We start from the raw sequence: 24,098 nt of genomic DNA, 5'->3' as shown, positions 1-24,098 counted from the left end.
ATTACATTTATTAATTACTTATGCAGGAAGTGCCTTTTCTGTACAATTAACTTTAGTTTTGTTCTACAGCTTTCCTCTTTTCATTCTCGCCTTTTTTTTCCAGCTCCTTTTCCTGTTCGCTCGGCCGGCCTACGTCTATCTATTGCTCCTATCTTTTATTTCCACCATATTTATTACTATTCCTGAACTTGAGGACTGCCATTTGGTCCATTTGTCTTGTGGTGCTGGGAACGGACCCCACAGCCTGCCACATGCGCCCCCCAACAATGCCACCGAGCTACATGCCAGCCCAAGGGTACAATTTGGATTTAATGTTCATTACTTGCGCTAAACAACTCCCCTCTCGTTAACAATTGCTCCTCTTATTATCTTGTCTGCTTCTTGTTCCTTCTCCCTTTTCATTTTCCCCCATCTTATTGTTTCTATCACTCTTTCAAGCCTTCTTTCTTTGAGAGATTAGCCAAGGGTCAGGCGACTCTCGGAGTGCTCCGATACCACCCCCCTCATCGGTGAATACAAATCTTTTTCTCATCCATTCATTCATGCATTCGCGCAGCCATTCAGTCTTTCTTTCTATTTAAATACTGATTTCTACACTTGCAGAGGGCAGGTGCACCTAATTGGATACATTATAATCTGCTGTTAATGGGTGTCCCGTCCGGGCCTCCTCAAGTCCTCTCTCATGGGCCGGGCTGTGTGTGGCCAGCCTCTTGGTTGGGTCCTCGTCCCTCTCAGAAGCACAGATGGGAATTAACTAGTGTGCTTGTCTGGCCTAGCCCTTTCCTTTCTGTTCCTGGAGGGACGCTCGCTCCTGTCTGTGTCCATCTATTATTCGTTAACATACTGCAGTGGGGGAGGGGAGGGAGGGCGGGTGGGTGCGGGTGGGTGGGTGGGGATCTGATCTGCGGCCAGGGTTTGCACTCAGGGCCTGGCACTTCCAAGGTAAGGGATCTACCACTTGGGCCATTCCCCCTGTCCACTTTTCTTCTTTTCTAGCTAATTCTGTCAAGTTGTTACCCTTTCCTCGCCCTTTGGTTTTAACTTTCTGTCTTATTCTTCTATCAACAGGCCTCAGAGACCTGCATCCAAATGACATACTATCTGGCCCATTATAAATCGGGTGCCAGTTTCTGTGTGGCCCTAAGTATGTAAGGATTCAGTATTTTACGGGTGGTTATCTTGATGGGCGTGGGTCCGAGGAGGGATGGGTAGATCCTCAACCTGCCTTGCTCGCTTGTGGATCTGTCTTTGGGTCTACTCTCTCCTCCACGCTGGCTTGGCTCACCCCATCATCTGTGACGGAAAGTAGCCAAGGCCAGCCTCCCAAGAAAGACACTAAGACACACTCTCCTGGCTTCTGCCCACCACGTTCACCATCACCATTTTCATACCCACAACCCAGAAACACACATGACAGATGCAGAGTAGGGATGTGGTTTCTGTTCCTTTACTATGCCGTTCTCTAAGGGTCCGCATCCTAGACACGGCGGGAGCAGACCCGAAATTGGGGGGCCCCCTCCCCTTGGCGAGGCGGGCGCTGGACCCCAGTGGATGGCCAACCCCATGAGAAACCTGTTTCAAGACCCCAGAATACACAGAGACATACACGATACAGTTTTCGCGGTGGGAAACGACCGACACAGAGTTCATTTTTAAATAGGTGGCTTTGTCTACAGCAATATAAAAATATTTTGGCCTTTCAAGGCAAATACAAAAGAAAGCCCCCATTACCATCGCTGAGTGTCTCAGTCTCAAACAATAAAGAACTTGAAGAGGTTTAGCCGGAAACTTTGAAGACAGAAAACCTGCCCATTACATTTTCCAGACATTTTGAGGGGGTAAGCACAGGTCATTGGAGCTCGAAGCCCATGTTAGAGGCTGGTCCTCGGCCTGCGTTTTCTCCTCCGCCCCTCGAAGGCCCCCAGCTCACAAGGGCCCTTCCACGCTAGTCTGGCCCTGCGGCACAAGGCCAAAGAGAGACTCAGTAATGAAAGGACCATTCATTTGGAAGAGTGAAAAAGAAGACATTCTTTGGGGGTCCCACACTCGAAGCCATCTATAGAATTCTTTTTTTGCTGCAGAGACAACACAAGGGGCTGGGGTTCCCATCTCTTGAACACAAGCCCCGGGTCAGCCTGTGGCACGGCTCGCTGGACACCCACCCCCGGGGGGTCGGAACCAGCCGTCTGTCTGGCAGAGTGGTCTGGATAGCCGCCCAGTCCTATCAGCTACGTGTGTGTGTGTGTGTGTGTGTGTGTGTGTGTGTGTGTGTGTGTGTGTGTGTGTGTCTGGCCACTTACGATTTTAGAGCTGGAGGGTGCTGGAGGGGCGTGTGTCCAGATGTCCAGGGGTCCGGGGGTTCCGACGTCCAGGGAGATCCAGGAGTCCGGGGATCCAGGCGTCCGGGGGGATCCGGGGAGTCCGGGGGGTCCAGGGGGTCCAGGCGTGCAGGGGTCCAGGGTCCCACGCAGATCCCAGGCGGTGGCTTCAACCAGAAGGAGAAAACACAAGTTATGAAAGAGAACCCTACCAACCATGTAAGGACCCCAAATTTATGGTTTGATACCTTGATGCTTATGCACCAGAGAACAAGTGGCGGGTCTACACCCAACATACTAAAACCCAGAAAACATGCTTGAAATAGGGATTCGGCAAGGAGGAGGAAGCCGGTGACGGGAAGGGCAGTTCTACTGGGAGCAGGAAGGAGCTCCCTAACTTCCCACAAGTATTGAGTCCAGGAAACCAAGCATTTCCTGATCCAACATCCTCACCTGCCTGCCCACTTCCCCCCTCCCCCCAGCTGCCCCTAGGATGGCAGGGAAGGGGGTGACAGGTACAGACTAGACTAGACCCCAAGAGACCTGGGGTGGGGGCCTCGTGGGGGGGTGGGGGAGCAGAGGGCTGCTCTGTGCCCCGACACAAGCGAGGACCCAGAAGGGCCGGGGTGTGGGTTGTGCTGGGGCTGGGGTTGTGGAGTTTCCTGCGCCGACCACGCACCAGCCGGGACGCGTGGTCATCTTGGCAGTGCCTGGACAGACATGCTGACCCCAGTCCTCATGGAGAAGTTCTAACCTCTGTGATACCAGTCACTCAAGAAGTTGAGATCTGAGGATTGTGGTTCAAAGCTAGCCTGGGCAGGAAGGAAAGGCTACAGGACTGTGACCTCCGAGTGACTAGCAAAACGCCAGAAGTAGACCTATGGCTCAAGTGGTAGAGCGCTAACCTTGAGCAAAAAAAAAAAAAAGCTAAGGGACAATGTCCAGGCCCTGAGTTGAAGCCCTAGTATGAGCACACGCATGTGCACATACACACACGCACACACAGTCTAACAGACACCGTGAAATTCCTCAACCAAGTATTACATCACATCAACTATTGCCCTTGATGTGAAGGCAAACATATGCCATTAGACATTTGTCAAAACCCAAGAATACACCGCACAAAGAACAAGGCCTAACGATGTAAACTACAGACCTGACCTAAGAATACGGTCTCCTCGCTGCTAACAAACACACCTACAGATCCAAGACACGAGTAAGAGGACAGCAGACTGGGAGGGGGGTGTTTGGGAAATCTGTGGCTTTTTCTCTACACTGAAAATGGCTTAGAAAAAAAAAAATAACAATCGCCTATCCATTCAAAAAAATTGTTTAAATGTTATCATTTAAATACATGAAGCTCTGGGTTCGATTCTTCAGTACCACATATACAGAAACGGCCAGAAGTGGCTCTGTGGCTCAAGAGGTAGAGTGCTAGCCTTGAGCAAGAAGGAGCCAGGGACAGTGCTCGGGCCCTGAGTCCAAGCCCCAGGACTGGCAAAAAATAAATTAAATTAAAAGTGTGTCATTGGGGTCTGCTAAAGGTGAACTACTAAGCAGAAAAAGAGGGTGAGCAGAGGCTGAACGCTGGAAGCCAGGACCAGGGCTGAGGAGAGGACCAAGAACCCAGGGGCCGGGGGCCGGGTAAAGCCCTCGGGAGACTGCAGAAAAGGCAGAGGAGGGGCTCCCGGAGGACCTGTGGGGAGCCCAGGAGGCTGCCTGCCGGCAGAAAGGCTTGGGAGACCCATGGGTGAGGCCAGGGCTCTGAGGTGTGAGACCCACCCACATCCGGGGAGACCTCGCATCGTTGGACGCCTGCCCCACGGGCCCTCTAGGGGCCCCAAAGGAGAAAGAAGAGCTCCCTAGCTCCCCGCCCTGCGCCCCTTGCCCAGACTCTAGGCTTGGGGCACCCTGCTACCTTTCCCCCTCCATTCCCAGGCAGGCCTCTGGCTGAGTCACCCCAAGGCCCACCAGGGAGGGTGCCTGCACCTAGCTCACAGCCCACCCACGCACCCCTTCCTCGGCCTTGCGCTCCCCCAACATACGTTTTCCATAACTACCTTATTTGAAAACTTGACAGTAAGTTCGTGGGTGACCCTGGGGCACCGTCTGGCTATCTGTAGCCCCAGGACCACCTACCACGTCCTACACAGTGCTGGGGGCCGCTCAGCACAGCCACGGTGCTGAGGTGACAGTAAGAACACACAGCAAGACCAAAGGCCCCGTCATTCCCCACGGGAACACGAGCCGGGTCTTTTGGTCCGCTGCTTCCGTGTGGGTCTATTTTGTTGTTAATAGGAGCAGGGAAATCAGAAGCCGCGCGGGGCATCTGGGTTTTCTCTTGCCTGTGCCGCAGGGCCTCCCGGACCCTCAACGCGCCCAACTGTCCTTAATTAACTCTGCACGCAGCCCCCGGGCTGCCCTGCCTTGGCCTAAATGCTCCGTGTGCCAGCCCCGGGCCCACGGGGATGTACAAGCGACGCCATGCGCGGAGCTGGGCTCTTCATAAGTGTGGGGAACACTACAGGACCCCCAGCCCCAGCACACCCCACATCGGAGGAACACTGTCCAGAGCCCAAAGGAAAACGCCAGGCACCCTCATCACCGGAGGAACGAGTGTGGCCAACCTTCACTCAAAGAGCACGTGAGGGCGGCTCACAGCCCACGCTGAGAGCACGGACAGCCAGACCCTCACCCCAGAGAGCCCCAGCCAGACCCTACCCCAGAGCCCCCCAGCCAGACCCTCACCCTAGAGAGCCCCAGCCAGACCCTCACCCCAGACACCCCCCAGCCAGACCCTCACCCCAGACACCCCCCAGCCAGACCCTCACCCCAGAGAGCCCCAGCCAGACCCTCACCCTAGAGAGCCCCAGCCAGACCCTCACCCCAGAGAGCCCCAGCCAGACTCTCACCCCAGACACCCCCAGCCAGACCCTACCCCAGAGCCCCCCAGCCAGACCCTCACCCTAGAGAGCCCCAGCCAGACCCTCACCCCAGAGAGCCCCAGCCAGACTCTCACCCCAGACACCCCCCAGCCAGACCCTCACCCCAGAGCCCCCCAGCCAGACCCTCACCCCAGACACCCCCAGCCAGACCCTCACCCCAGACACCCCCCCAGCCAGACCCTACCGCAGACACCCCCAGCCAGACCCTACCCCAGAGAGCCCCAGCCAGACCCTACCCCAGAGAGCCCCAGTCAGACCCTCACCCCAGAGAGCCCCAGCCAGACCCTCACCCCAGAGAGCCCCAGCCAGACCCTCACCCCAGACACCCCCCCAGCCAGACCCTACCCCAGACACCCCCAGCCAGACCCTACCCCAGAGAGCCCCAGCCAGACCCTACCCCAGAGAGCCCCAGTCAGACCCTCACCCCAGAGAGCCCCAGCCAGACCCTCACCCCAGAGAGCCCCAGCCAGACCCTCACCCCAGACACCCCCCCAGCCAGACCCTACCCCAGACACCCCCCCAGCCAGACCCTCACCCCAGACACCCCCAGTCAGACCCTCACCCCAGACACTGCCCCCCCACCCGGCCACCGTGACTTTAACTAGAACATTCCAACTTGAGATTTGTCTTAAAGTTAACTCTCCTCTGGAGGTAAACAAGACCTGATTGACCCAGTGTTGTCTCTGGTACAAATATATTATGGATGCTTTACAGAGAAAAACGTCCAAATGTGCTTCTGACTAAGATGTTGACTTCAAGAACTACAGCCTCAGCCCTCCTAGCTCTACCTGTCGGACAAATACCACGTTCTTCCGACTTTCCCTTACACACGTAAGCTCTTTACAGAGCTAATTTCCTGTACCTTTGAGAGGCCCGGTCCCTGGACATTATGGGCCCATTTAGGAAAATGGGAGCAGTAATTGGGACATCTTTTGAAACCCTGTCCCCTCCCCGCACCAGCCCCCGTCGGCCCCCTCTAATTTTAGCCGGTCCGGTTAGAGGATGTTTACATGTGCCTCTTCCTGGAATTTCACCTCTCTGCTTCGGGAGCGGGCAATTAGAGAGAATTAGGGCCTATTTGGCACATGTTTTCGTTAATGGATAGAAAGGCACAGGCAGCCTTGGGAAGGCCGTCTGCCGGTCTAATTGAAGCTGGCAATTTTTTGATTCCTCGTTTTAGCTCACAGGTATTGTAGCAACCAAGGTCACAAAACAAAAGCTGCAGCCCACCACGGTACTAGGCGGGCGTAGGCCTGAGGAGGGGGCGCCCCGGGCCGCAGCCAAGCACCGAGAGAGCCAGGGCCCCGCGCGAAGCAATGGCAGGCAGGCCACGGCCCACGCCACCCGTGGCTACCCCGACGGTCTCTACAGAAAGTTCTGGCCAAGGGGGTCAGGAGGCCAACGGGGAAAGGGTGGGGGCTGCCGAGGGTCTCCAGGGACAGCGCCTTGGGTCGCACCCTCCCAGCCATCTCCTTACACAAGAGTTATTCTCGGGCCCCAAGATGGTTCCCCAGCCAGGCCGGAGGCCGACATGTGGGGCCCCCATGTGGAGCGGCCCCCCCCCCGTCCCCCGCAGCCTCCCGCAGCCAAGGCGGCAGCCCGCCCAGAGGCCGGCAGTGGGGCTGGCCCCCGGCGGTGACCCCTGGCCGCACTGGTCACGCAGGAGCTGGCGTGGCCTCTACCGAGGTCCTGGCCCTCTGGGGTCCCTAAAGCAGGGGGCCAGGGGGACCCAAGGTCCACAAAGCCCCAAGTCCTAGCTGACTGGCGGGCAGAGAAGCCCGCAGGGACCTGGAGTACCACAGCACTCCTCAGACAAGTCCCTCATCCTTCAGATAGGGAAACTGAGGCTCAAGAGGCCAAGAGCACACCCACAGTCAGGGCAATGGGTGGCACTGGTCCATCACCACAAGCTGGCCCCGGACTCTGGAGAGCTCTCTAGGATGGCTGGCCGTGCTGAACCCCGGCAGCCATGACCGCCAGCTCTCTCCTGATCGCCTGACCAGTCCCCAGTGGCCAGTGACCTACTAGGGGCTCGTGGGGGCACAAACTAGAAAGCTGGGGGTCTCCGTGTCCTCCTTGCCTCTCCTACACCCTGGACTGCTTCTGGCTTACAGGTGGGGTACCATCAACAGGCTGCCACCTCTGAGGCACAGATACCAGCAGACGCAAAAATCAGACCGAAACTCCATCCTCTCATGACAGGGACTTGGCCCTGGCTGGCTGGAGTGCTCCAAGGGCTTGAGGAATTCCAGTGACGAAGCAACCCCCTGTCCCCAATACCCCAGCCCAGCCCTCTCCCTAACCACACACACCTGCCCTGGAGTTAGGAGCCCCCTCCCCCCCTCCCCAGTAAGGACAAAGGACCCTATGTCCACCCAGAGAACAACCCAGGGAAAGGGCTAGAAGACAGAGGAGCCTCCCAGCTGTGGTTCCCTGGTGGCCCCTCTGACCATCACCCTCCTTCCCCAACTTTCCCATCCTGGGGCTCCGGGTCTCATCCCCGTGCTGGCTCTAACGCGGTCTTTCGGGCACCAGGCCCGGTTTGATAGAATTCCATCTCCAAGTGCAGCCATTGCAACCCTCGTGTCCGAAGAGACTTGCACAAACCCGGCTCTGGGTCGGGAGGGCATGGGTGTCCCCAGGGGTCACACAAGCCAGTGGCTGGGGACGAGAGCCATTGTGCCTCCTCCATCCCACACATACACACAGGGCTGAGGCCCCACGCAGCTCGAGGAACACACTCGCGCGCACGCACGCGCGCACACACACACTGTCCTTTCTGGGAAGGTAATTGAGGTTTGCTTCTTTTCTTCAGAAGAAAGGGCACCTTCCATTCACGCCGCGCATTCAGAGGACCTGGGAAACCCATCTGCACTTGCTCTCCCAAGGACCCCCCCAGGTGGCTGGGTTCCATGGGGCTCCCCCACATTCCTTTCTGCTGGCGCCTTTGTCTCCGGCCACAGAGGCCGGGGATGGGGCTCCCTAAGCCCCTGCAAAGCCCCTATTCACTGAGAGAAGACAAACCAAGCAAAAGGTGGAGGGACGCCCTCCTCCTGCCCCCCCCCCAGGCGGGAAGGGGGGAAAGGACTCTTCATCTGCATTTTTCTCCTAAGCCAAAGAAATTGGAGAGCAATTAAGAAAGCCAGGAGGATCTCCTCCAGCACAGTCCTCTCCTTAATTAAGTCGCCCCCCATACATCCCGCCCGGGTTGCGCCCCCCCCCCCATGCTAACCTCGGTCACCCAGCACCTGCCCTGAGCACCAGCCCCCACCTAGGCCGCTGGGACTGGAGGGAGATGAGAAGACGCAGCTCCAGAGCTGGCGGCAGCTCCTTTGTGAGAAGCCCCGGAGACTCGGGGCCTGGGCACTGGCCTCGGGACCCGACGAACCCAGAAGGTACCAGACACGACAGCAGCAGTGACCGCCTGAACCGCGGAAGCCCGGGACCCTGCTTCTAGTACCGCCCTGCCCTGTTTTGGAGCCCCAAAGGTGCCCAGGAGAGGACACTGGTGGGGGGCAGGCTCCTGCCGCCTCTCCACACCCCATAAGGCCTCTTTTCTAAGGAACCCCTAAGCGTGAGATGGCCATGTCTAGAAAGATCCAGTTCACCCAGAATCACGCAGGCAGCTCAACCCAGAGATAAGAGACCAGGCCGTACTTCCTTATTCTGACTTGGGGGGGAGTGGGGGAAGGTCAGGGTTTGAAGCAGCAGAGAGAAGGGGGGACTAGGTCTCTGCATCCTAAGAGACAATGCTCTGGGCTCCCCTAAGCTTTCCCCTAAGAGGCCTGCATTACCCGCTGCCCTTTAACCCTTTGGGACCTTAACTTGTCCCTTCCAAACTCCCTTTTGGGTAAGGCCCCCTTCCTCTTTTCAAGAAAAAGCTCATTCAAACATGGGTAGGTGGCCAGAAGTGGCGCTGTGGCTCAAGTGGCAGAGTGCTGGCCTTGAGCAAAAAGAAGCCAGGGACAGTGCTCAGGCCCTGAGTCCAAGCCCCAGGACTGGCAAAAACAAAACAAAACAAAACCCAAAACCCGGGGCTGGGAATGTGGCCTTGTGGCAAGAGCACTTGCCTCACATACATGAGGCCCTGGGTTCGATTCCCCAGCACCACATATACAGAAAATGGCCAGAAGTGGCGCTGTGGCTCAAGTGGCAGAGTGCTAGCCTTGAGCAAAAAGAAGCCAGGGACAGTGCTCAGGCCCTGAGTTCAAGCCCCAGGACTGGCCAAAAAGCAAAAAACAAAACCCATGGGTAGGTGTTTCGCACACAATATAAATAAGTAACGTTTTAAAAACAAGAAGCCCACACTTTGGAAGCTGCTTCCCGCACATGAGTAAGGAAGGCGGCGTGGCGGGGTCCCCACGCCCTCCCAGATCCTGACGTGACCTGGAGAAACGCGCTTGCTTGCAGCCCAGGCATCTGGGGTTTGACTCATGGCTTGGGACGCGGGGCTCAGGAGTCCTGAGAGCCTTCGCAAGGAACACGCAGGTGCGGGAGGCAGGGGGCGGGGGGTGAGGCAGGGGCCACCGTGTTCCCAGCCAAACGCTAGCTTCCTCTTCCCACACATAGCAAGGGGCCGCAGGGGGCGGGGGGGTGGGGGGGCAGCTCTCAGACGCCGCCATCGCTTCCCGGACATCTGGGCCCACCTGGAAGATGCCTGGGCCCCTGGGGTACCGCTTAGCGTGATGACAAACGACCAGAGGCCCCCCCACTGTCCCCCAGGGGGACCCCCTGCCTGGCTGGTCACTTTCCACCCTCCCAAGTGCTCACGGATGGGTCAATCTACCAATAAGAGAGAGAAAAAGAATTTTCCTGAAAATGACTCTTTCCTTGCACACTTAGGAGTGGCCCTCGTGAAGTTCCTGGGGTGACGCAACCAGGGACAGCTGAGCATCCTTAATGGAGGCTCTGGTGTCGTTTGTTGTTTGTTTTACTCCCCTGACAGTTCCTGACTCGGGTCCCAGTCGTGATAGAGCTGCGTGGCACCCTAGAGCGCCAGCCCAGGAAGGCAGCCCGCTTCCAAAGTTCTGAGCGGGTTGGGGACGCGCCCAAGAGGGTGGGAGCCACGGGAGGTGGGCAGGGCGGCCCACAGCCGTGCCGACCGGACCTCGCCTTTGGCCTCGAAGGCTCGGTCTACCTGGTGAGTCCGGCCATGCCCCCTAAGGGGCCAGCCTAGCAGCCCGGGGCTGGGCTCAGACCAGCTCAGACCAGCTTGGCAGATGCTCGGTCTGAGCTCGGGATCCGGTGCTCTGGGGAGCCCACTTCCACTCTATGCAAAGTTCCCCCCGCCCCGGCCCTGGCCAGCGCCTCGCCAGCGCGCGGTGTTTGGAGGTGGCTCGGTAAATGCCAGCCGTGGAGTAAATGTCACGGGGCGCAGCCCGCCCGCCGCCCCGGGCACGCGCCGCCCCTCCCGTCTGCAGCCCGAGGCAAGAAGCGCACGTCCAGGGGCTCCTGTTCCCCCCCCCCCAACTCTGCCTGCGTTGCGGGCTCTTGTTTAAAAGTCACCTCCCCATCCTCAAATTCGGGGAGACGAGCGGAGCTGTAGAAGAGCCATCTGCACCTTCCGTCTGGTTTGGGAACACGGTGGGGGGGGGGGGAGCAGGAGGCAGATGGGACCTGGGGGGGGGGCAGGGTTCTGTTCACAAAGACCCTGGGTGTGGGCATCCCAGGGTAGGGGCCCCGAAGGACAGGGCTGGGCCCACTTGGAGGGCCACACTGTCCTCTCCTCCCTTCCCCTTCCCCGCGCGGTAGCACGGCCATTCACCACGCCGTCCCGCGCCCGGAGGACACGGTCACCCCCTCTCCACGCCGCCTCGCTGGCTTCCTTGAAAGCCACGCAGCGTGGTGGGGGGCCTCTCGGTCCCCTCTCGACCCTCTGTCCCAGCAACAAGGCCTCCTCCTAGCCACTCCCCAACCCGAGCCCTTGACGGGGCCCCCGCTAATGTGTCTTGAATAAGTGAACCACAAGAAAACAAATGACGAGTCCTGAAGGAATTGTGTGGCTCTAATCCCCGCTTTCTCCGTCTTGGCCAGCGTGGCCGATTTTCCTGAAGCACACGCACACATTCCCATCTCCTTGTGATTTCAGGGGTGAGGACAAGAGCCAAGGGAAGAGCTCGCTCAAACCCCCATGTGATTAAAGGACCTTCTCAAAGGCTCCCGGGCGGGGCACTGGGATTCTTCACGGGGGCCCGCGTTGCCATGGCGGGCGAGAGACATGTCTTCCAGCCCAGGGTAGACAAGACAGCCGGCCTCCACCAACACGCTCAGCGCTCACTGTGTGCCTGGCTACCCTAGCCCTGGACGGTCCCCACTCACCTGCCCTGGTGCCCCTCTGGGGTGACCAAGGTGGCCCTGCCGCAGGCTGAGGCGGCGTGGCGGCGGTCTCCGCTCCGGGCAGCGTCCGGGCCCCGGTCGACGTGGAAGGTTGATGGTTGCCCCCCGCCCCAGAGGAGAGGTTGACATTCTACTCTTCCTTGTCTGGCTTGGTTTGGTGGGGTCTCCTTGTGTCGCCTAGGCTCGCCTAGAACTCGCGACGCAGGCTCGGTGGCCCTTGAACCCGTCATCCTCCTGCCTTAGCTTCCCGAATGCTGGGATTACAGGTGTGCACAACCACACCCAGCTCAGCTGTTCTTTACGTGGAGAGATGACCTACGCGGACCCTAGCGAAAAGGTGTGTGGAAGACGCAAAGAACTCACCCTCCACCGAGGCGCGTGGGGAAGAGGCTCGCGGGGGGGCGCGGGTCCTCCAGGGTCCCGGGTGGCGCCCGTGGCTGCTCTTCGGGCCGGCGGAGGGGGTCATCTTTGAGGAGGAGCAGAGAGTTAGACACGTCCCAGGCGGGCACCCCAAGAAAGCCACCCTGACAACCAGCGGAGGACCCGGAACACAGTCTCACCTGCTTCTCAGTGGAGTGGGGCAACCGGTGTGGTGTGAGCCACGGCGGGGAAGGGCGTGGGAGAGTCCTACTAGCCTAGGGGCCCCAAACCAACGGGGGGGGGGGGGCCGTCAGCCAGTGGCCCGGCAGCACTGAGCCTGGGCCTCTCAGGGCAGGTGGGCAAGGCGGGCAGGCTGCGGGCAGCACCCACCAGAGCTCGATGAGGAGGGGTCTCGGGAGCCAGCCCCGGGAAGGCGTGCCATCTGAGGCCGGGTGTGGAGAGATGGAGACGCCGGCAGGGCTAGGCCCCTGGGCACCAGGAACCTGTGGGAAACTGAGGCAGCACTGAGTGGGCTGGGCAGTGAGAGCTGGAGGTGGGAGGTGAGTCAGGCGGCCACAGGCGTGGCCTTGGCAAGGGAAGCCAGCCAAGGAGGCAGAGGGCAGAGGGGCAGAGTCCAGGGGGGGCTCTGAGCCCTGAAACAGAAGCAAGGAGGGGGCGGCGGGCAGGCTGGGGGGCGCGCGCGGAGCCGGGAGACCCCGAACGGGGCCATGGAGACGCCGGGGCAGAGACGCCAGGGAAAGAGCAGGCAAGCGGCCAGACGGGGGCAGAGGCTCCTGGAGGTCCCCCACCACAAGGGAGACTGAGTCCCGGGGGTGGGGGGACGGGAGAGGAAGAAATCGTGGGGGAAGGGGGTCAAAGACACAGACCCCCCCCATCTCAAGAGGGAGACCCACGTGTCAGGCCCGGGGCCACCGACCCCATCGCCATCCCACCATAGACCAGGGGGCCAGGGGTCTCCAGAACTACGACAGGGTGTTGGGGAGGGGGTGCCAGGCAAGTCTGTATGCAGGACAGTCGAGGCAGGCAACCCACACCGACCGACGCCGACGCGCCCCTCCCTCCCCCCAGGCCGCCGCTCTAGGGCCCTGACCGCCCCCCTCCCCCCCCACCGGCCGCCCTCCTGGGAAGCAGAGGCCGTCGAGGTGGCGCTAGGTGACAGGGGCCACGCCCGAGGCTAGGACCATGGGCTCGCTCAGTTAGGATCAACTGTGGATGACGGGGTGGGCGCGTGAGGGGATGCAGGGGCGTGGCCGCGGGGCCCCGTCAACGGGGCTGAGGGCCCTGCACCCGCCGCCGCCCCTGAGCCTGACTCCCCGCGTGGCCCGCCTCGCTGCTCGGGGTGATGGCCGAATCCTTCCATTCGCTCACCTGCCCAAGCCTACATCCCACATACTCTTACTGAGCCCCACTATTGCCAGGCTGGTACCGTGGGCACCCGGAGGCTGGGGGGGGGGCGGCCTAGGGAACCCCGGGAGGGCCAGAGTCCAAGCGAGCGAGGAGAGGGAGGGAGAGACCGAGAGCGAGAATAGAGGCGAGGGGTGGGGGGGGCAGAGAAGGCAATTCTCAGGATTGGGGTGGGGGGCGGGGGGGGCCGCTCCTCCTGAGCACTCCAGATTGGCTCAGAGGAGGCCGTGTGCCCAGAACTCTCTAGAGCTCTGCGCCCTAACTCTGAAGCCAGCCGGGGTAGAGAGAGAGAGAGAGCTGGGAGCCCCACAGTTCCTGAGAGCAGCCGAGCAAATGGCAAAGGGCCTGCCAGGCCTCCGGCGCCCCACCCTGGGCGAGGACCCTCACTCATCACTCATAGATCCCCCTATGTGTTCAGGATCCTGAAGACTGTCTCTAAACTACCCGACCCCCTCCCCCAGGGGCGGGGGGACCCTCCCACGGTGGCGTGGGGGGCTGTGGGCAATCCCTGCGTTCAGGGTCCCAGGCCTGCAGGCCTGACACCTTCAGAGTGGCTGCTCTAGTCCTCATTGGACAGGTCTCATCTCCAGAAAGGACTTTCACCTCGAACGGGCAGCCCTCCGCCCTGAAAGTATGGGGGCGCTGGCCGGAACCCACTTCCGGTCATTTGGGAATACCTGCAGATGGATTCCTTTAGAGAGGGAGGCCCCATCACTAGCAATGGCTTCTTGCTCAAACCGTCTCCTCTCTCTAGGCTGAAGGTCTGGCTAGAGCCCACGGGTTAATAAGAGTAATCTAACCCGGTGGATCTACCTTGGGTATGGAAAGGTCTGGGCTCCAGGAAGCTGGAGGGTGCGGGTGTGGGGCGGATGCGGTGGGGTGCAGGACATCTTGGTGGGAAATGAGCTAGAGCTATAGCGCCGGGTTAGTGCCAGGGCCTCCCATGTCCCCCTGAGCTGCACCCCCCCCCCAGCCCCAGATCCAAATGCTAATCTCCCCCCTGCAATCTGACAAGCTAGGAGACCTCTGGACCCCAATTCTGTCAGTACTCTGAAGCCAACCTTGAACCCCCCAACTCTGTCCTGTCCCAGCTGACCTTTCCTGTGGTGGCTGGGTGGGGGCGTCCAGGGGTGCTGGTCTACCTGGGTCTACCCGGGTCTGCTGGCTCTGGGCCTGGGCCGGCCCACTTGCTCCTAACACTCTGGGCTACACTCCCTAAGTTCTCCGTGGGGCCTGAGACTGGTAGACGGGTGGGGCTGGGGGCCGGCTGGGGGGCCTGGCACCCCACAGGGGGGTGACCTGCCTGTTGTGTGTGTGTTCGGGGTGAACAGCAACAACAACAAACAAAGCCAACCTTCACAAGGCAGACCGTCCTCGGGACCCTCGTCCCCCGAGGCTGCCTTTAACTTTCCACCCTCCTGGGGGACTTAGCTCTGGGATGGGGTGAGGGCTTCCGTGAGGAGCCCCCGGGGCTTCAGAGGCAGACCCCCAAATTGGACGTGTGGCTTCAGGACCCTCCCTGCCCCTGCCCCTGCCCTGGGCGCCAGCTCAGCTCATTAGGATAATCAGTATGTTTTTCCTTCACAGACAAAGAAGGCCCCTTATGAGGCCAATATTGGAACCCAGCAGCTACCTCATTAGTGTCTGCGGCCTCTTCCTTCGACAAGGCCCAAGATTAGCCTTTGTTCATTAAGGAAAAAGGTTGGGAAGTGGAATGAGACTGAAAAACCCAGCTGGAGGGAGGAGGGGGTCTTTTCTGTCTGCGATTCATTCATCGCAAGGTTCCTTTTACCCAGGGATTTAATCGCCAGCCCTGGCCAAGGGGTGCGGGGGTCGGTAGTGGGTAGGGAGGGGCAGGGAGGGGCAGAGGTTAAACCTAGGAGAGGAGTTAAAAACCCAAAATGGGGTGATTTGATCTGGAAGCTTCCTGGGATTTGTCACTGGGGTAATCAATTTAAAAGCTTCCTCCTGCTTACTTTCTCTTAAACCCAGCCTAATATGTAAGAGGAAACCTTTTTTCTAGATGAGTTTTTGGTGGGTCTTAATATTTTCTAAGTCTCCCCTTTCCTACTTTTTTTTTCTTTAATGGCTTTTAAAAAATTATTCTTTTCTTCTTTCTCTTTCCCACAAAGACCTCTCCCTCCCCCTCTCTCTCTTCTGCCTGGGGTCCTGGGCCCTCCCCGTGAGAACTATGCCTGTAAGAAAAACCTGATTCCAATTGTGTTTTCCTCATGACTTGCTGGATTGACTTCGCCTCGAGTCCCTCATCTAGTAGCGTCTGGTGCTTGCTTACCGGTAAGCTAAGCCGACCTGGCCTGCCAGGTAAAGATCAGTCGCCCTACTTCACACGTGGAAGTGGCCCACCCTAATGACACGGCCTGGGGTGCATTCACCAGGCTCACCCCGGCTTGAGAGTGGGGGGCCTTGAGTTCTCAGGAAAACCCAGAACAAGGCTGGTGGGGGCAGGCTGTCTGCCAAGTCACAGGAGAAAAGGCACTCCTAGGAGGGGCGTGTCTGGGTTGCCGGGAAGCTACAAGTGTGTCTAGGTCAACCTTACAGCCAAGTCTTTACCTGTGGAGGCCGCTGGACTGAGGAGAGGAAGTCAGGAAGCAGTGGTGTGAGGAAGGGAATTGGAGATCAGGAAGGAAATCAGCAAGTGTGCAGAGGCCTTTGCAGAAGCCGGGCTGCGAAGGAAAAACAGACACTGCAGTGGCTAGAATGGAGGAGAGCGCAGGAACCTGAGGAAAGCAGTCCAGAGTTCAGAGGGGACACCGGGGGGGGAGGTTCAGGCCCAGGACAGGTACCCCTAAAGAGGAGACGGGGATGGTGACATTGGGGGGGGGGGCCCAATCAGGAGATGCCGCAGCCTCTGCTTCCCTGGGAGGTAGCAGGCCGGTTCCACACCAGGACGGGACTTGTGAGGATCAAATGAACCAATGTGTGTACCAAAAAAAAAAAAACCGTGCCGGGCCACTGTGACAGCCCACTTGGAGGCTCACGGATGCCTGGATTCTCACTGACCAGAAATCATTGGTCCAAACATGAAGGCTATAAAGAGCCGAGAGTAAAAAGCTCCTCCAGTCTCCAGAAGACAAAGGGTCCCCTCCTAATAGCCTGAATTAACTCAAAGCAGGTCTCCACCCACTTCATTTGTCACCTTCTAAGTCATTTTTCCACCTCCACTGGTCTCCTAATCCAATCAGCCCTTTTCAGAGGCCCGCAGCTAACGGTTGTCTGTAGGAAGCTGAGTCACTCAAAAGCAACTCAGTTGTGGGGGTTTTTGGGGTTTTTTGTTTTGTTTTGTTTTGTTTTTTGTCTGGTCAAGACAAAACTGGATGGCTTAAGAGGGGACCAGAGAAAGTGCTGGTCAAATGAGGGTCCCAATTAGCTTCCCAGAGACTGTCTTCACGATCTTTGTCTCCTGGTCAAATGAGGGTCCCAATTAGCTTCCCAGAGACTGTTTCCATGATCTTTGTCTCTTGCACCTAGCCTGGCAAACTGGGCACATTGTCAGCGTCTCAGAAAATGTTTGTCACCTTAATTCCATTTATGTGCATTCTTGATCTGCTGAGCGCACAACACAGCACCTACTGGGTGCCATTGCCCCTACGGGTGAGGGCTTCAAAAGCCCCCTGTGGGGTACCTAACCTCACTCACGGTGGTAGGGGGCTGCCTTTAAGAATCCTCCTGAAGGCCATGAAAGGAGCTGCCAGTGGCAGAAGTTAAATGACTCGGCTAAGGTCACTCCTTCACGAGGAGGTGACAGCCAGCACCGGGACCACCCTGAAGGCCCCTGGGATTTGATAGCCCTTTGTCAAATGCTAGATCTGGTATTTAAAAAGAAAGCTCGGAGTAAAACTCAAGAGCAGGAGCAGCAGAGGGGCCAGGAGTAGCTACAATGGCACGCAGGGTCCTACCAGGACGCCCTCCTCTGGCTCACACAACATAGCAAAGCGGTCAGCTTCTTGGCGGCCCGTGTTCAGTCGGCCCCCATAGGACTGGGCGGGGGGGGGGGGGGAGGGGCTTCTCCTGTGCTCAGAGTTCTCTTCCTCGGGCCCCTACGCTTCTTGAAAATTTTGCAAATCAATGTCAAATCCACCCTTGTCTGGAAAGGGGGCTGCCTGGTTCCATACACACGTGACAGAGGGACTGCACGTGCAGGCCACGCACAAAGTGCTTTGGAAATGGCCCCATGCATAATTCATGTGGTTACACAAGTCTGCCCGACGGCGTCTTTGTGGAGCCCCTACCTGGTGCGGGGGAAGCCCCCCCATGCGCGGGGGCTGCCAGGAGTCTGTCGGAGAATAAACAAGACACGTAAGAGAAAGGCATGGGGTGGGGACGGACTGGCCTGCAAGCTTGTTCCACAAACATTTGCTGACAGCCTCCTCTCTGCCCAGCCCGGCCTCAGGCTGCTCTATCTCATTTAATTCTCACAAGGACCCTCGAAGGTTGCCCCTAACTCCCGGGACAAGGACAGGAATCTCTCCGAGGAAGTGAGCATGCCTGGGGAGGGAGGGGTGACAGCCAGCGTGCTCATTCCAGAAGCCCACCCAGGTTGCCAGCAACCTGCCCCTGGCCCAGGTCCCCCTCCTGAGAGGTTCCCAGAGGGATCCCTCCACTCAGGACGCCGTCAGGACCCCCTATAGGGAGGGAAGCACGAGGAAAGAACACACAGACACGAGGCAGGAGGGCAGCAGAGGTCAGGGGTCGGGCCCAATGCCCCCTCACTAGGGCATTGGTTTAAGTGTGGAGTGACGAGGGCCTGGTGGTCTTCGTGGTCCCTGGGGGTGGTCCTGGGGGTCTTCAGGCGGCGGTCCCGTCGGCTGGTGGCGTCCTGGTGTCCTCTGCAAACGACCAAGCATCAGAGAGCCAACGTCAAAGTCCGGTCTAGGAATTAGGCACAACTTAATTAGTGGGACTTAACTGATGAGTTGCGATTGAACGTGGTCTTGGGGCTAATGGGTCTGGGGGCGATGAACACGGGCTCGGTGAGGGGAGGGGGCTGTGGTACCGGCGGCGGGGCGGCATCCGGGGTGGGTGGTCCTGGAGGCGGGGGTCGGCCCAAGGCGCCATCCCGTTGAGCCTGCAGCAAGGGAGCGCCCGTGAGAAGGCGGCCTCTGCCGGCCAGCGCGGGAACTGCAGGGAGAGGGAGGGGGCAGGGGCGGGGATGGGAGGGAGGATGGGGAAGGGGAGGGGGCGGAGGGAGCCCAGGAGGGAGGAGGGAGGAGGGAGGAGGGAGGAGGGAGGGCCCGCCCGCCCAGGCGGGAGAAGAAGCAGGAGGGGGAGGAGGGAGGAGGAGGGAGGAAGAGGTGGGAGGGGGGGGGGAAGAGGAGTGGGGAGCAGAGGCAGGGGGAGGAGGGAGGAGCGGAGGAGCGGGAGGGGCCGAGGAGGAGCAGTGGGAGGGCCCAAAAGGCAATGGGAGGGGGTAAGGATGACTTGATTGACAAGTCACAAGTGGTCGCCGGGTGCGCCTGCGCAAGCTGAAGCCCAGCCTAGCGGGCCGCGAGCCTTTTGCGCACAGGGACCGCTAGGGGGCGCGCGGCCCGCACCCAGAGCCTAAGACCGCAGCCACCTGCGGCTGCCCCCGCCCGCGCCCAGGGCGCAGCTGCCAGAGCCAGGCTGGCGCAGAGCGGGCGGGGCTGGGGGGGGGGGGCGCACAACAGGTCTCGGGCCCGGGGAGGGGGGCGCAGCGCGCCGAGCCCTCCCCGGGCCCCGCAGAGCCGCCTCGCGCGCCCGAGGGTCTCCGGCGCCCCCTACCACCGAGGGGCCGCCGCGCCCGAGCCACGGCGCCCGGCCGCCACGGCGAGGCGGTGATCGAAGAGCCACCGGGAGACCCCGCCGCCCCCTCCCCACGCCCCCGGCCAGCGCAGGCATCGGAGGAGCCCACCGCGGGGCCGCGCAGCTCGCCCCCCGCCCTCCCCGGCGCGGCGCTCCCGCCGAGGCGAGCGGGGTCCCGGAGACCACCCGGCGCCCCCCGAGCCGGGCGGGCGCCTCCCGCCCGATGACGTCAGCGGGCTCCTCGCACCCACCCCCCCTCCCCGAGACCCCCGCCGCCGAGCCCACCGCGGATCAACCGCCTGCGCGCCCCCCGACGCCCCCCACACCCCGCCAGGGCCCGTGGCCGCCTTGCCGCGCCGCGCCCACCCCGCCGGCCGGGCGCCCCGAGAGCCCGGGGACCCCCGATCGTCCCCCCTCGCAGGTAAACCCACCCAGAACCTTCCAGAAAACTCCCGCGCCCGACCCCCTCCAGCAGGAGAACAAAGGCCACCTCCCCTCCCCACCCCGCCCCCCAAAATTCCGCAGTGCTACCCGGCGCCCTCTTGCGGCCAGCAGGAGAACCTTCCAGAAACCTGCCACGTAGCAACCCGCTCACGCTCCCCCCGCCCCCCGCGAGAACGCCAGCCAGAGTGGGGAGGGGGCTGCTGCCTGGGGGGCCCTGGCGGGGACAAAGGGAATGGCGAGCGGCCACCTCACCCAAGTCCGAGGCCCCCCCCCAGCCGGCCAGGATCCTGCGGCCCCGCGCCGCGCCCCCGAGGTCCCGCGCGCGCCGCCCGGACCCCCCCAGCACGCCCACCCCGCCGCCATCCGCCCTCCCTCCCCCAGACCCCAGGACGCGGCTCTCCGTCCTGCCCGCCCGCCCGCACCCCCGGCTCCGTGACCCCCTCGCCACCCGCCTCTGCGGCGCGGATCTGGGGGTTCCCGGTGGGTTTGAACTCAGACCCCCCCCCCGTCTCCCTTCCCCGTGAAGTGTCTGGTCGGGATCGAACCCGAGGGCACTGGGTAGAAATTGTACACCTCCCACCCCCACACCACCCCCCCCCCCAGCCTGCGCCACCGTAAACCTGGGTACTCGGGTTCGGAACCCCTGGGCGATACGGGAACCTGCACCCGCATGCCCGAGGACCACCAAAAACCAAACCCGGGGTGCCGTGCCGCAGACCCCTCTCCTCGGGCTTCCCCTCCCGGGCTCCTGCGGCGTGCAGAACGCGTCGCCGCCATATCTCCCACGTGATCATGTGATCTGAAAGGGGGTCTCGGAAACCCCCGAATCAGGGCTTTGGACCCCCACACTGGACTACGCTAGATTCCCGAGGGAGGGACTCTATCGGATTGCTCCCGCGCCCCGCCATCGGCCCCTGCCACCCCCCTGCTCTGAAGGCTTAGGGAAGAAAAGGACCCTGGTGTGGTCCCCCCCGCCCCCCCAGGAAAATGTGCCTGGAAATGCCCTTCCTGACGGGGTCTGGGGTCCGAGGCGCGGGGGACCAGTGGTCGCCTTCGGGCCGAGGTCCCCGAGCCTCGGGCTTTCGGCGTGCCGGAGGGCAGAGCCGGACCCAGATGGGAATGTGGTCTTGGTTTTGCGCATCCTTGGAGGCGAGGATGGCCACCGACTCACCAGCTCAGGGGTTCTCTCGTGGGCGCCCCGGCTCCGCGGAGGAGCTGCAGCCTCGGCCAGCGGAGGCCAGGCGCGCTCGGTCTCCGCGCTCCGCCGTCTGCGCTAGGGGCCGGCTGGGTGGGGTTTATATGGAGGTGCAGAGGGGGTGGTCTCTGACGACAGCGCATTCTGCTGCAATGCGCTCATTTCTCTAAAAATGATTGGCCGGAAAAATGAGCCCCCCAGATTCGATGACAAATTGCTCTAGCCGCACCCAGATTGCAGCAAAGAACCTAGGAAAAATTCTGCCGCAGTGCCCCTGGCCGCCATGACCGACACCCTGTGATCGCCGGTGCCTTTCTCTCACAGCAGCCCGCATCGCGGGGACGGGGCGATCGGGGTGCACAATTCATGGGGCGATCGCCCCCCGGGGGATGGCTGTCCTTGGGGGTGCCCGGGGATAACGGTTGGGGTGCTGTGGGGGGGGGGTGGTGAGAAGGTGGGCACGCCGATGATATAACCCGCGGCTTCCGAGCATCCATCCGTGGACCCGGGGCTTAGGGAAAGAAAAGTACGACTTCTGCTCGTTGCTGGGGCCAACAAAAGGCCTGGGTGGGATAACGGGGGTCCCCAGCATCAGCCCGCGGCTGTCACCCCTCTTCCAGCCCACCCCATTGCAGCCGTGATGGTTGCCGTGGGAGATACTGCGCTGCGTAGGCGTCAGGGGAAGAAAAAAAAAATCTGATTTTGAGTCTGGGGCTCTGCTTCTTACAACATATGTACCCAGGACCCCTCCGTTCCCCTCCTCTTCTAGGGGTCCATTTCTTCCACGGATGGGGTACCCCCACCCACCCAACCCGGCTTGGAATGAGAACGTGGGCGCGCGTCGTGTATTTCTACCGGGAGAAAAAGTACTTCCCGAGTGAAAGCAGGGTCCTCGGTGGGCCCGGGGTACACTGGGGGTACACTGGCGTACACCCCACAAGTTGGGGTGATCTCAGCACACGTACGCCTTGCAAGAGCCCCCACCCTGCCAGCCCAAGAAAACAGGCAGTGACACATGTTGCTGCGGGTCAGAGCCCGGGCCCTGGCTCAGCACTTGGCACACGGGAGCTAATCCCGGACAGGTGGCGCCTGCCTTCCCGCTCCGCGTGGCCTGAGGCGGCCAAGGGGGCAGCGCCATCCATCAAATGTCCTCTCCCAAAGGTCAACATGCTGTTGAAAGAGACACGAAGGATCTATCTTAGGGTGACAGGTGGGTGGCGGCCGGGAGGACAGGGAAGGGGTGCCTGGTGACAGACCGGGGGTGGGGGGGGTGAGGGGGAGTGGTGAACGTGACTGATGGACCCCACAGGGACAGGACGGAATTAGAAAAGCGGCGTTGCCCTTCTTCGGGGATCCAACTGCTCCTCGGTGAGCCCCCACCCGGGTGCCCAGGTCCTAGGACAGCCCTGGCTGTAATGGAGATCAGAGCTCCTGGGGTGGGGGTGAGGGGGGGAAGGAGGCCGAGAGGAAGGGAGGGAGAGAGGGGCGGCTGGGCGGCCACAAGTCAGGGAGCTGAGCAGAAACCACAGGGGGGGGACACTGGAAGTCGGGGTGCTAACGCACGAGAGGGATACGCTCCTGGGGGCACGAAGCTTTGGGAGACTGGGGACCTCACATGTGTGTCAGATATGGAGGGCATTTTAAAAACCCTTAATTAGAGCCTGGGGGACCATGCAGAGAGCCCCCCCCCTTCAAAAGCAAGCCCCAGAAGCCACATTCGCGAGGCAGAAAAGCCCCCACCAGCCGCAGACGTCAAGAATGCATCAAAAAATCATGGCTCCTATCAGCCGCATCAACAGGAGAACATTTATTACCCAAGGTATTAATAGCTAGGAAACAGCCAGAGCTGGCGGAGGCCAATCAACAGCCAAGAGACCCTGTCGTCAGGCCTCTGCAGCCAATCAGACGCCGGCAGGCCGAGTTGCTGGCCTCTGGGGGCAGAGGCAAGGGGGGTGCTTTGTCATGGGCGCTCCCGTCGCGGCCTGGGCGCGTGGGAATCGGGGCGGCCACCAGAGAGCATCCGTCGTCCCGCACCGGGGGGCCCTGGGGGCCCTGGGGGAGGGGGGGTGGCTGGCTTAGAGGCAGTGCCTCCTACCTCAGCCCCACCACCCCAAGACCATCAGGAGTGGATGGTCTGGTGGGGAGCACCAGGCCCCCCAAGAGGAGAGCATGTGGAGAAGTGGGCCTCCCCAACGTCCTCCACCTCCCTGCTTAGAACACATAGCTCCCCCTAGGCAGCCCCTGGCTCCTAAGCCCACTCCTCCACGTCCCTCGGCTCCAAGGCCTTCCTGACCCACCAAGGTGAAAGACCTTGGAAAGGCTGCCTCCTCGGAAAGCATGGTTTCCATCTGGGCTCTGCTCGGCGCTGCCTGGCCGGGCGGGAGGCCGAGGTCCGGGCCCTTCCCCACTCTGGGCCCCGTTTCCTCATCTGGAAAAAGGACAGGAGCGTCCCCAAGGAGCTTTCCAGTCCTGCTTTGCTTGATTTGAATGTATACATCAGGCGAGTCAAATGTCTTCCAGAACATTCTGCATGACAGTAATTAGTATCAGGTGTATCCTGCCGTCCATGTGGTTACTTCATCAGCCGGTTTTCCTTTCCATTGTATTTTATTTTAAACAGAACTCCATGGCAACATGTTTATCCTGCTTTTGAAAAAGAAAGAAAGAAAAAAAGATAGGGGGGAAATGGCAAAAGGAGGGGAAAAAAGACTTCTGTAAAGTAATCTCCACTGAGCAAGGTTCTGACCACAATTTAAAAAAAAAAAAATTCCATATGTTTAAATGTTTGTGTTGGCGTTTCTGGAGTTCAGAACCTAGCTTTTTAAATATTTATTGGTCCACAGCAATGGAAGAAATTCTTGAAGAAGCCAAATCTATGGTAATATTTGGAAGTGAAAAGTTTCTCTGTCTGGGCAATGATCTACACACTTTCCCCTCTCAGAAAGGACATTGGGGAGTTTCCAGTCACATCCATAGGGAAAAACAGTCAAGGAAATCTGGGTTTGAGAAATGAGGTACATTCTCTGTGAGCATGCTGAAACCTGGGTTTGCTGCAGGCCAAGAGAGAGCCATGTCCCAGCTGTTTGGCTCAACTGGCTGGCTATCCTGCTGCTTCTCCTCCTGTTTTCACCCCATCTCCTCCTCTTCCTCCTCCTCTTCTCTCTCCTTCTCTTTCTCTTCCACCCTGTCCTTTTCGATATCCTCCTCCTCCTCCCCCCTCCTCCTCTCCCTCTCACATAGATCAAATTCAAAGCACTCATTTTTCTTTCTTTCTTTCTTTTTCAAACTCATACT

The 24,098-nt window shown here is 60.1% G+C and overlaps 1 protein-coding gene across 5 annotated transcripts; it reads right to left on the bottom strand.

The window, feature by feature from the left end:
* Nucleotides 1-1,612: 1,612 nt before the first annotated feature.
* Nucleotides 1,613-19,624, bottom strand: LOC125363188 (cuticle collagen 13-like). 5 transcript variants are annotated; one of them, XR_007213187.1, is made up of 9 exons: nucleotides 19,597-19,624; nucleotides 18,399-18,470; nucleotides 17,635-18,231; nucleotides 15,956-16,068; nucleotides 12,350-12,472; nucleotides 12,160-12,234; nucleotides 11,963-12,065; nucleotides 2,301-2,485; nucleotides 1,613-1,956 (listed from the first exon to the last, which is right to left on the bottom strand). XR_007213187.1 is itself a non-coding variant. In XM_048362257.1 (7 exons), the coding sequence occupies exons 3-7, from the start codon at nucleotides 17,656-17,658 to the stop codon at nucleotides 1,927-1,929; spliced, it is 417 nt and encodes a 138-aa protein (XP_048218214.1). In that variant the 5' UTR covers nucleotides 17,659-18,231; nucleotides 18,399-18,470; nucleotides 19,597-19,624; the 3' UTR covers nucleotides 1,613-1,926. The 5 variants fall into 5 exon arrangements, 1 of the variants encoding a protein (XP_048218214.1); XR_007213186.1 differs by having other exon boundaries at nucleotides 15,956-18,231; XR_007213188.1 differs by lacking the exon at nucleotides 12,350-12,472 and having other exon boundaries at nucleotides 15,956-18,231.
* Between the last annotated feature and the right edge of the window lie 4,474 nt (nucleotides 19,625-24,098).

The sequence above is a fragment of the Perognathus longimembris genome, chromosome 14, assembly GCF_023159225.1.
Source record: "Perognathus longimembris pacificus isolate PPM17 chromosome 14, ASM2315922v1, whole genome shotgun sequence".
Lineage (NCBI taxonomy): Eukaryota > Metazoa > Chordata > Mammalia > Rodentia > Heteromyidae > Perognathus > Perognathus longimembris.
Note: the sequence above shows the minus strand (reverse complement) of the source record. Positions and strands in the feature narration are given on the sequence as shown.